Here is an 11,895-nt window from a genome sequence, read left to right on the forward strand (position 1 = left end):
CCTATTGCTTCTTGTCCTATCCTCAGAGGTTAAGAAGAACAATTCTTCTCCCTCCTTGTAACAATCTTTTATGTACTTGAAAATTATTATCATGTCCCTTCTCAGTCTTCTCCTCTCCAGATTAAACAAACCATTTTTTTCAATCTTCCCTCATAGGTCATGCTTTCTAGACCTTTAATCATTTTTGTTGCTCTTCTCTGGACTTTCTCCAATTTGTCCACATCTTTCCTGAAATGTGGCGCCCAGAACTGGACACAGTTGAGGCCTGATCAGTGCGGAGTAGAGCAGAAGAATTGTTTCTCGTGTCTTGCTTACAATACTCCTGCTAATATATCCTAGAATGATGTTTGCTTTTTTTGCAACAGCATTACACTGTTGACTCATATTTAGCTTGTTAAACACCTTCTTCTCTTAAGGGTACTACACTCTATCTGTATTTCTTAGACATGTATGAAATTCTGTTCCACACCATGTGAGGGTCACCAAATGTCCATTGAGATGACCTATGTGCAGACCTATTCGGTTGGGGTGTAACATCACCCTATGCACCTGATAATGACAGGTGCTCCAAATAGGCCCAACTGTATGTGAGCGGAGGACTGGCTTTTCCAAGCTAAGAATAACATCACACGCTGTGAACCAAAAACTATTATTATTTTCATTACAATAGCACGTAGAGGCCTCTGATCAAGATTAGGGGCTCCATGGTGATAGATAGTGTATAAATGCAGAGTAAGAGCCAGTCTGTGCCCCTAAGAGATTGCAATCTAAACAGACAAGACAGGCAAGGGGTGGAAGAGAAAACAGAAGCACAGTGAAGTGAAGTGACTTGCCCATGGTCACACAGCAAGTCAGTGGCATTGCTGGGAACAGAGCCCTCCTCCTCTGATTCCTAGTCTAATGCCCTATCCCCAGGGCACCAGTGCCTTTTAGACATTTCACTCTGCGTTCCACCCTTGGCCGCAGTCTTTACATAGATACTCTAGGCCTGATTCACCACTGTGCTAATCCAATTCTACACTGATGGGCGAGTCTTACTTACCACAAACTCTTGTTTAATACTGCTGCAATAAAAGCTATTTTTTGTTTCTGGTTTAGTTTACCCATCTTTGGAATCCGATGAAGATAATCCAGTGTTCAAATCACGATCAAAGAAAAGAAAAAGTTCTGATGATGCCCCCTACAGCCCGACAGGCAAGTCCATTATGTCTTGGATGTTCAGACTCAGGGAGGATATTTCAAATTGAAAACCTAGAAAAGAACAATGAGATTTATTATTTTTACCATAAAGATTGTGCTCGTCTAGATCTCTCAGTTGAGAGACTAACTTTTTTTTTTTTTAAATAGTTCCACTGTAGTGAACACTAAATTGAATCTAACACATTCTGGACAATGTTTCTCTTCAGCTACCTTTTAAAAATAAAAAGCAATCTCCTGTAGGTTGTAGGTATCTTTTACATCCTGCCAGTGAAGTCGCTGATGTATTGCTAGTATTATGATGATGTAGTGGAGAAATCTTGCAGTTCTGAGGCAGCCCACACCTTATATATATAAAGCATTAAAAAAGAAAATAGAGAATATAAACTATTCCCCCAGTTTTCATCAAAAGCGCAGTAAAAGTGCTCAGTATAACTGCTAGGGACAGTTTCTGTGCTGTGCCTCATAGGAAGTGCCACCTTTTACTTTGCCCAGATTGTGGGACAATTGGGGGCCAGTGCAGCTCCTGGTGTATATTAGAGCATTCCAGGGAAGTTCTAATTTACAGCAGCCTGACCCGAGCTGCCCAGAATGTCCATAGTGTTCAGTGCTGCCTGCTACACTAGTGGGGCTAGGATGGACAGGGTTAGGGTTGCTTGTGGGAGCCTTGTACAGCACCTGCCCTAGAAGAATTCTTCCTTGGCCAGGTGGGCTGGGAAGAGTTTGTGGAAAATAGCTATGAAGCATTTTGCCTGTTCATTTGGAATAAATTCACATTCCCTGAATGTTTGATTTTTCATTTAAACTTGGACAATTTTGGAAAATCTGGAGGAGAATATGGATTTCCTTCCAAAAGCTACATAGTTTAAGTGGAGTCCTGAGCTCTGTTTCCACATCTGCCACTCAACGGCCTTACTAACAATTGGCATTTATAAACGTTAGCCCCACTGAAGTAGAATGTTCATTTAAAAATAAGCTCTGTCTTGCCCTTGCCACCCGCCATGCCCCTCATTCTATAGGAATGCAGTGTTCCCCCTACACAAAGTATCTATTATACTGTATTTTCATTTTGTTCTTACATTTAGCAAGGGTTGGTCCCTCAGTACCCCGACAAGACAGACCTGTCCGAGAGGGTACAAGAGTTGCCTCCATTGAAACTGGACTGGCGGCAGCAGCGGCCAAATTATCCCAGCAGGTGAGTTTGCATACAAGGTAGCTTTCCCTTAGAAAATATGTTTATTTTCAAATGGAGCCATAGCACTTCCCTGTCTTCTCCTGTAGCTTGTTGAATGTTAACTAAGTTGTCATAACAGCTCATGTTTAATTACTGTACACGTCCAATTCTGTACTCATTGAATTCAGTGACAAAAATCCCAGTGGCCTCAATAGAAACAGGATCAGGTCCTAAATTACACTTTCAGATTTCTGGTGACACTGCAGATTAGAGGTTTCTAGTTCAATAAGGTGCTTTAAGCACACTGACAAAATTGTCAGTTGGGCAGATCAGGTAAACAAAGAAGTATTTCGGGGAAAGCTTCAGTGTAAGCACCTTTTACGTTAATAAGATTAAAGAGTAATTTACACATGTGCTTATGTGATTTAGGAGTCTAAGTCCTATTTTCAAAATTATCTTAGGTATTTGGTGCCAGATTTTCAAAATTATTTAGGCCCTTAAAGATGCTCATAGGCACCTAGTGGGATTTTCAAAAGTGCCTAAGCAGGTTAGGCACCTAGGTCCCTTTCAAAAATGGTACTCAGACACCTAGGTCTCTTAAATGTTTTTGAAAATGTTACTCTAAGTAATCCAAAATTGAGAATTATGCCAGATTTTCATCATCTTTTGAATTTAATTGATTTTTTATGTTAAATTCTGAAAGTTGTGATAAAGCTTTTTCTTATCTCATAAACTTACATTCAGTTATGAAAATGGATGTTTGTATACAAACATGCTAAACTTAAAGATGCTTACGGAAAATCCTCATAAGAAGTAGGGCCAAGCGCAGTATCCACTGTTCAAAACTACATTGCTTCAACACAATAATCTTTCAGTCCTTTTTAAAGTACTAAAAGACACTGAACATCTGTGTCAATATGCATCATAGAACTCAGCTACATTTTCCAGTTTAGTAATCCCATTTTTAACAGGTTACCAAAGCTTTTCCAATATTAGCCTGTTATCATCCCTATGGAGTTTAAATTGTTCCTTTGTTATGAGTGAAATTCACTATGATACAGAGAGCTGTGACAGGCGTGTGGACATAGGGTTGTGCTCTACATTGACGTTACTCCCAGCGAACTTCTGCACAGGTATTAATTTTTCCCCATGAGATGAAAAATATTAAGCCTAATTCTCAATGACTCTGTTCCTATACTTGGATCAGGAATGGACAAGGGAAAGGTGACTTTAAGCCATATTTGTGCTCCCATATACTGTGGCTGCACAGGGACCTGCCCAGCCCTCAGTGTATGTTAGAGCAGCCACAGGTCTACTCCAGTTTATCTTCTGTCTTCCATAGCCCTCTGTGTGCCTTGGGAAACAGAGAATATAGCCATAGAGCAGTGCACCCAGGCCACTCCCCTGACAGGCAGCCCACACAGGGAGCTGAGGAAGAGCCAGTTTATATCTTTACATCAGCTCTCTACTGGTTGGTTGCCAGACCACCTGCTCTAGGAGTATCCTCAGGGGGCCAATTTTGCCACTCTAAGGCTTTGTTATACTGCCAGAGTGACATAAAGGTGCCTTTGTGTAATTGATAATCAGGCCCATTATATTTATCTTGTATCATTATTATTTGTATTATTACAGCACCTTGGGGCTTGAGACATGTATCAAGGTCCCATTGTGCTAGGTGCTGTACAAACACAATACAATGACAGTCCCTGCCCCTAAGAGCTCACAATTTATGACAAGATACAGCAGGTGGATGCCACTAACAGACCAGGAAACAATGCTGTTGTGATCAGTTCTCACTTTGAGTTTCTAGCAAGCCTGTTCTCCCTCTGGCTTTATCCAGTTCTGACAGTAACCCCATTCTTGACATGATACACAGTGTAACAATGTTAACAAATGCCACTAGTTGTCACAGTCGCTGAATGGGGATTCTGTGCTTTATTGAAAGGAGGAACAAAAAGGCAAGAAGAAGAAGAATACCAAAAAGAAGTTGTCCCCCAACAACACAAATAAACTCTCTCAGGAAGGCAGCTCTCCTGAACCCAAATTGGAGTCCCATGCCAGCAGCCTAGCAGATCACGAATACACTGCCGGAGCAAGCACGTTTGGGGTCGCGCAAGTAAACAGAGGCTCTCAACCTATGGCACCTGGAGTTTTCCTCACCCAGAGGAGACCCTCATCATCATCACAGAATAATGCAGCTGCCAAAGGTACTGTAAATGTTCACAGAGGAAATGGCAAAGATCCATTCAGTCCATTTCCCTGACAGGACAAATTTGTTCCCTACAGTGTAGTCTTGCATCCCTTCTCCATTGTCTACTTGTTCTCTTTCAGTGGAGTTAGGCTTATGTACACCAGTTGGGGATGTGACTAAGAGCACCGAGTTGGGTTAGCGTTGTTGGCCTATGTGTTCCGCTGTGTGGGGGTGTCTTATGGGGAAAATAATCTCTAATACTTGCCAAAGCGAACTCTATAGGTTGCGTTCGCTGTTTTAAAGGAACTCATCTCTGTATCGCAGTCCAGCTCCTCCAGTATCTAAAAAACTATTCACAACAGACCCTGTCACATTTTCCTCTTTGCTTGTTCAGAAACTCTGTGTTTTTCCACTTTCTTCCATATATTTCTTCTGCCATTGACTCAGCGGGGTCAGGATTTCAACTGTAAACCTTAGTACAGATAAAATTCCAATGCACCTATTCTGTACATGTGTGTGCACAGAATATTTTAAGTCACAAAGTTGCCTTTCCTACATTGGAAGGCTTCTTGAATTTCAACAGTGCAAATATTTAAACTACTTTTAGGAATTATTGTGCTTAAGGAAACAACCTAAAAAAACCTATGCAAATCAACTTGTTGTTCAATATTTTTGTTTACTCTCTGTAATTGGAATTTTATTTTTACACTGAGGAATTGTTTGAGTCAAATGTTTCCCCTCCTGCCTTCCGCTATCCCTCTCTGAGCCCACCTGGAAGTTATAAGAACATAAATCAAGAAAAAGATGGAGGGACGTGTGTGTGTGTGTGTGTGTGTGTGTGCGAGAGAGAGAGAGAGAGGTCAGTCAGATTCTGTAATTATTTACAGTAGAAGCTGAGCATTGAGCAATGATGCAATTTATGATAATTTAAGTGACTATATTTCCCATGGTTTTATAACTGTATGAAGTGGAGATAGTATGAGATTTCACATAGTCCTGTATGCTGTGTGCTTAATTTGAAAACATCTGTATCACTGAATGTGGGCTGTCAGTAATATTTTCTTAACAAGATATTATTTATTGCAAACTCTGGATCCAGAAAGCAAAGCCAATTAAAAGTCAGAAAGACACACAGGATTTTTTTTTAATACATGTGGCCGTTGGCACAAACAGCAGCAAAATTAAACATTTCATTCAATTTACCTCTTAATGTGTTCATGTTCCGCCACAAGTTAATCTGTTGAAATGAACCGGGTTATATAGTGAAATCAGAAATAGCTCAAAATACAGCAGGCAAGGTGTCCAAGCCTGTCCAAGGTTTGTGCTAGGATGCAGAGCCCAGGGATCAAACAAGGACTCATGATGGTTACTCCCTGACTGAGTAATGAATCAGTCTGCCAAATAAGCAAATGCTTTACCTCTCTGGGAAAGGAAAGTGAATGAACAGCTCCTTCTGACATCCCTGGGCGCCTGTTTAATAGAAGGAGGCTTTAGGATGCCTTTGTAAGATAGCCATGTGGTGGTTGGTAAAACAAGGCCTAGAAGGCTGAATTTATTGGGGATTTAAGGGCAGTCCAAAGGAGGCAGCAGTGTTAAGCCAGATCAGCCAGCTTTGGTCCATCACTGTTCTGCTGGGATGTCCAGGAGAGCTCAATCCAGTCCAGTGCTGGAGAGAGAAAATATTTTTAAAACAGCAGCATGATTTCCTCTCCCCCTTTCTTTCTTCCCCCTTTTAAACCACAAAGACGCTTTTCACCTTCAGTTAAACTCAGTAAAAACAGTACACTCAGGGTCACTGCCTACTTTGAGGCCTCATCCAAAGCCACTAAACTCAATGGAAAGACTCCCATTTATTTTAATGGGCTTGGATCAGGCCCTTCATGGAGAAATGTGTATAACTATATGCAAACCGACACAGTTATGCTCCCTTATTTGAGTGTGTATGTATGTTATATTCACAAAAATAAGAGCGCATAGTTCGCATATCTCTGTGTATATATGTGCGTGTGTGTGTGCATGCATCAAGGACCCGATCCAGATGAGACACACACACTATGAAAAGTAAAGATAAGTGATAACTGAGCATTTATGTGCGTTTACTAATGTACTTTTCTGACCAGAAAGTATACAGTTTTTCGCTAGACATGCAGCTAAGATCTTAGTTACACTTTCAGTGTGGTTTCTTGAGGCAGCAGAAGACACATGTCTAGAGAAAAAATATGCTGGTGGCATAAAAAACAGCACCTGCAACTTTATACATGAATAGGTTTTAACTGTAACTTCTAACACATGATTTACATAAGCTGACTTCTTGGTGGTGTTTATGTCTGTAGCATTTTAAGTGTTCAGAATGCAGATTTGTTCACATTCTGTCAGAGTTGTTGTGAAACAGTATAGGATGATTACGTAGGAGAGCAATGTGTCAAGGATGCATTTGTACCCACTAACTGCTCTCTCTCCCAGCTGTGCGAACACAAAGCTGACCAAGTTGCAGTAGTTTCACTACTGAAATAGAACAAAGGGGTGAGCAAATATTATGCTTATGTACATTTAAGAAACACAACAGTCTGGTCTGGTGGATCACATGCTGGACTGGGAGTCAGGGGACATGACTTGATCTGTCCTCAACTCTGCCTCTGGCTCATTGTGGATTTGAACAAGTCAAAATTTATTTGTTCCTCACTTTCCCCATTTGCTAATGTGGGAAATGATATATTCCAGGTTCTGAAACTGCCCAGAAGAAAGGCACAACTATATCCGTATTATCATTTATTTTTAGTAATGTATGGAAATACATGGAGATAGTTGAGCCTGATACTGCAGTCTTTGCACAGCTGAATCTCATTCAGTTGAGTAAGATCAGAAGCTAGGCGCAGCCAAAGCCTGCCTGCCATTTTGCTAGTTCAGAGTCAAGCTACCAGGGCACAACTGGATGACATGGACAGAATACCTGCATTAGTGCATTCTTGTCTGATTGTACATGGATTAAAAAAATCCAGTTTTGTGTCACTTATATGACAATCCATAGGGAAGTAAGTTACACGGACGTGCAAGCAAAAAGTAGAAAACAAGTACATGACAGTGTGGTGGGCCCTGTGTAAAATCATGGATGAAGTTGCTGTATTTCCTAGATGTGTCCAAGTGAATATGATGAATGTCACGATATGGCCACAGATGAAAAGCGAACAAGTTATAATACCAAAGCTGCCAGCTATTATAGAATTTAATCAAAACCTTGTCAAACAGAATATATTTTTAAAGAATAAATACAATAAAAATGAACCTCAGTCTTTGAAAATTCACACAGTTTTTTTCTTTAAACTAATGCAACAAGAGATACAATTACAACCTTTGCAGCTTTTAAAGCGCACAGTTAAACGGTCTAATCTAGATGAACTATTTTTTTAAAAACTTCTTTCTTGTGACTGCTTCCATTCCACCACACAAGGGTTTAGCACAGCGCTTGGAAACCATTTTAAATTCATTTAAACCTGGCGAGTGAGTTTGCACTAATCTTACTATCTGGCACTGAGTTTTAGATACTTGGACAATTGAAGAGAGCCCCCCTATAGAATAAACATGTGCATGCTTTCAAATGTGTCTCTTGGGTACTTTGGTTCACGAACATGGTTAAACAGGGAATGGTATTTTAAGAATGAAACTGAGATAGTAGAAAAATCCTGAATGAAACTTGGTTAAAATCCATAGTAAGACAATCACCAGGAGTAAGACAATATAGTGTAGGTTGGGATACACACCACAGATGGCAATGTATGGCAGTGCTTGGTTTTCTGTAGAGCATTCTGATCAATGTGTTACATACACACACACACACAGCATGTTAACGTTGAGAATTTGTGGTATACATATCCAAAATGAATTTCTTCAGGTGGAAATCAGACATCAGTGTGATTGCACCTGCTTACCCAGCCACTGAAGTTAGTGCTTCTGTTTTTGTATCCAGTGAGCCTGCTTTGCTGTTTCTACATTGCTGTGGCTGCTGTTACTTGACATGTTCATTTTTTTTTCAATTTTCAGGAAAACGTACAAAAAAGGGCATGGCTACCGCAAAACAGAGGCTTGGGAAGATTTTGAAAATCCATCGGAATGGGAAACTTCTCCTTTAATATCTCAAAAACTGGGACTTGATCAAAGCTCAGTAATTCCTGAGCTGACACTAACTCTTCAACTCTTGAAGAATTTCAGTAGTATTGTGCATCATCTTAGGGACAATACCAGTTAACTTTTTGCCACCACTTTAATAATTGTTTTTAACTTTCAGCAGTTAAAGTGTACAGAATACTGCTATAAATATTTTTTAATATAGATGTCCTTTCTCAAATTGCTGAGAGTGACTAGTTCGCAAAAAGTTAATGATAATCCAAGAAATTGAGGATCATTCCAGTTTTAGGAAAGTATCCCTTTAACTTGTTTATAAGTGGAAACCAGTTGTTTTAACAGAATGAACATCAATTTCAGTTACATTTCGCTTAAAGAAAAAAAAAACAAGTACTATCTTTAAAGAGGTATCTAGTCAAGGAGCAGGAGATTAAATTTAAAAATTCTTCATTTGTCTGACAAATAATATTAAAAGGTGGGGGACCTTAAGTTTGATGGCTGGAGACATTTCCCCATGCTACAGTGAATGCAGAAGATAATCTGCATAATGTGAAACTTCATTATCTCACCCTGATCATGATCTAGATGTGTTGGAGGAGCCATTACTGCACTTGGGCACTACTCCATCCCTTTCAGATAGCTGCGGGTTGGACAATAGTAGGTGCACTAGGCAGCATTTGTTATGCACAGTGGGAGCTGGTTTACTGCTGCGTTCATAACTGGTTGGGAGTTTTAGCTCTATGCCTGAGGGGCCAGTTTCTTTTGCTAACTGACACACATGATGGTACAGTAGCTCATGTCAGTGTCGAAATCAAAGCACACAAAGATGTGTTGCAGATCTTGCAGTCACTTTAACTGCAGTACATGAGGTCAAGCTCTGCTTCTTCACGTGCAGTTTTTGACATTTATATCAAGGCACTTCTTATGAGATACACTTACTTTGGGAACGAGGGCTGCATGCATCCAGGTGTCAGATAGTGGGAAAGTTTAGCTTATTGACAATTTGACTGGATACTTTTTTGTCTTTTAACTCTTTTAGTGTTTGGTGTAGAGTGCATTATTTTACATTAAACTGCTTGTCTGCATATAAACACTTGAGGGGTTAAATTTGTTTCTCAGGCAATCCCGTATTTTAATTTTTAGATGTGTTTACTAAGGCATATTTTTCATAGAATGTAGCTTGTAAATAGCTTTTTAAATAACTTCTTTTTTATAAAAGTAAAGTATCTTTAGACATTTCTTTCTATAGACTACTTCATTAACATATATACAAGTCATTGCTGAGTATTATCAGTTGTATTTTAGTTTGGTTTTAAAAGGGTTGGGTGGAGGTTTTTTTGTTTTGTTTTTGTTTCACTTTCTTGGGGGGTTGGGGGGTGGATTTGGGCGTTGCCTGGAAAACAAGTAAAACTTTGTGCAGCCTTATAAAATGTCTTATACAGAATCAAATAGTAGAAAATAATCTATTTAAGACACATTTTGAAGAATAATCTTCAACTTTAATACCAGCTCTTTGTTTTAATTCTTGTATTATGAGGGGATACAGTTATTTTACTAGCACCTTGTGAAGTGTTTCTGTGTTTTGTGATGATGTAATTTATTAATGTTTGTAGCTTTTTATATTTGTACATTTCTTATGAGCTTTGTTTATATACACATTACCTGGATGTGATGTCCATGGGGAAAAAAAAAAAACAGCTACAGGAAACAACTGAGGCCTTATAAACTAACCTTTATACTATTACAGTGGGACATAGATTCTGAGTGGTAGGAGTCTGATAAAGTTAGTTGAATAGGGCCCCAGGTTTATGCAGAGCAGGGTTTTTAAGCTTCCCTAGTATACTGTTCTTGTTGAGCATTTATATACTATAACCCAGACATCATGCTGTTTTTTTATTATTATTTTCGCAACATGTACATTTCTAACAAAGTTTATTGTGGCTATCTATTACAGTGTTTTATTTACTGATTCATATCAAATGCTCTTGTATCAAGTCCATGAAATCTAAGTAAACTTAGATCAAAGTTTAAAAAAAAAGTAAAATATTTCAGGTTTTGTATAGAATCGTGTTTGGTTCATTTATTAATCATTAGGGGCCCAATGATGAGATGTTATACATGTGCCACCTTACTGAAATCAACATGATAGAATGGGACAGATAGTACAGAGCACAGCATGATTCTTTGTTTCATTTTGTTAAGCTATGGTGGCTCCTCATGGGTTAGAGAAGGCCACCATGACTGGGGAAGAAATAATCTGAGGAAGGTTTAGCAGATGGACTGCTCCACATAGATACCTCTCCTCCCCCATGTCTAGATGGAGCTATGTTGAAGTCAATGGGGTTACATACAGGCATGGAGGCTCACCTACAAGTTCTTATTGCAGGATTGGGATTTATATCTGCAAAATTGGGTTGAAAAATTTCCTGGGACTAGGCTTTCTCTCAGTACCCAGCCAAGCCTGTGAAGTGCTGACAGTTTGGAAACCGGGGGCTTTTATTTTTCCTGAACCAGTTTACCCATCCTTGCTTGAAAAGTTTTCAACTAGCAATAATCGCGCCTCGGATTAACCTCATTAGCTACGATACTGCCACTGTGCAAAGCATATCAAATGTATTTTCAGTCCAACAATCAGAGGCCAAGATTAAAAAACAATGAATAGAAACATTAAAAAGAAGACAGCTTGAGTGCTTTATCTCCAGCACAGAATGCATGAGAGTTGTTTCCAGAGAGAAATAACTCCACAGAGGATGAGGCAAGGCTGAAAGCAGTGACAGAGCAAAGCAGGAAAGCCTTATAAGTTTATACCAGGTCTAACACCATCTCCCAGCCTCAACTCATGCCGTTTTCTAGCCAGTCTTTCCTGAAGTAGTGATTGGAATCTGTCACTGAGCTCAGTATCATATCCTGTCCCTAGCTGCGTAATCTCCACCTATAGCTGCTAGCACTTCCCCACTCCCGTCTTTGCCTTCCCTACCTTGCACAAGCTGCTATGTCCTGGTCTTGTGGATTGGGTTAGGAAGCAAGAGTGGGAGAAGAGCTGGTTGCATCAGGTGTACAGACCAGGAGATGGAGGATGGTTTACAATGGCAGGGAGGAGAGTGGGAATCTTGGATTAAGAGAATTCCCATCCTGCATTGCCTTTTGCTCCCACAAAGCCTCATTCACTTCCGTTAGCGGCTCCCTCTGCCAATATCTTAGATGTAATCACAGC

The 11,895-nt window shown here is 39.8% G+C and overlaps 1 protein-coding gene, 1 long non-coding RNA gene and 1 pseudogene across 4 annotated transcripts in view; 1 reads left to right on the forward strand and 2 right to left on the reverse strand.

The window, feature by feature from the left end:
* LOC127053370 (uncharacterized) overlaps positions 1 to 1,134 on the reverse strand; it is a 30,656-nt gene extending 29,522 nt beyond the window's left edge. For both annotated transcript variants that reach the window (XR_007775012.1, XR_007775010.1), the window contains exon 1: positions 1,043 to 1,134. This is a non-coding gene — a long non-coding RNA (uncharacterized LOC127053370). The remainder of the gene's footprint in view (positions 1 to 1,042) is intronic.
* Positions 1 to 10,746, forward strand: part of PHF2 (PHD finger protein 2) — a 152,010-nt gene extending 141,264 nt beyond the window's left edge. For both annotated transcript variants that reach the window (XM_050957743.1, XM_050957744.1), the window contains 4 exons: positions 1,099 to 1,198; positions 2,287 to 2,392; positions 4,317 to 4,578; positions 8,601 to 10,746. In XM_050957743.1, coding sequence (XP_050813700.1) covers positions 1,099 to 1,198; positions 2,287 to 2,392; positions 4,317 to 4,578; positions 8,601 to 8,689 — 557 coding nt within the window. In that variant the 3' untranslated portion in view covers positions 8,690 to 10,746. The remainder of the gene's footprint in view (positions 1 to 1,098; positions 1,199 to 2,286; positions 2,393 to 4,316; positions 4,579 to 8,600) is intronic.
* Positions 10,747 to 11,206: 460 nt separating this feature from the next.
* Positions 11,207 to 11,286, reverse strand: LOC127054618 (uncharacterized; annotated as a pseudogene).
* Positions 11,287 to 11,895: the final 609 nt, after the last annotated feature.

The sequence above is a fragment of the Gopherus flavomarginatus genome, chromosome 6 (assembly GCF_025201925.1).
Source record: "Gopherus flavomarginatus isolate rGopFla2 chromosome 6, rGopFla2.mat.asm, whole genome shotgun sequence".
Taxonomy (NCBI): domain Eukaryota; kingdom Metazoa; phylum Chordata; order Testudines; family Testudinidae; genus Gopherus; species Gopherus flavomarginatus.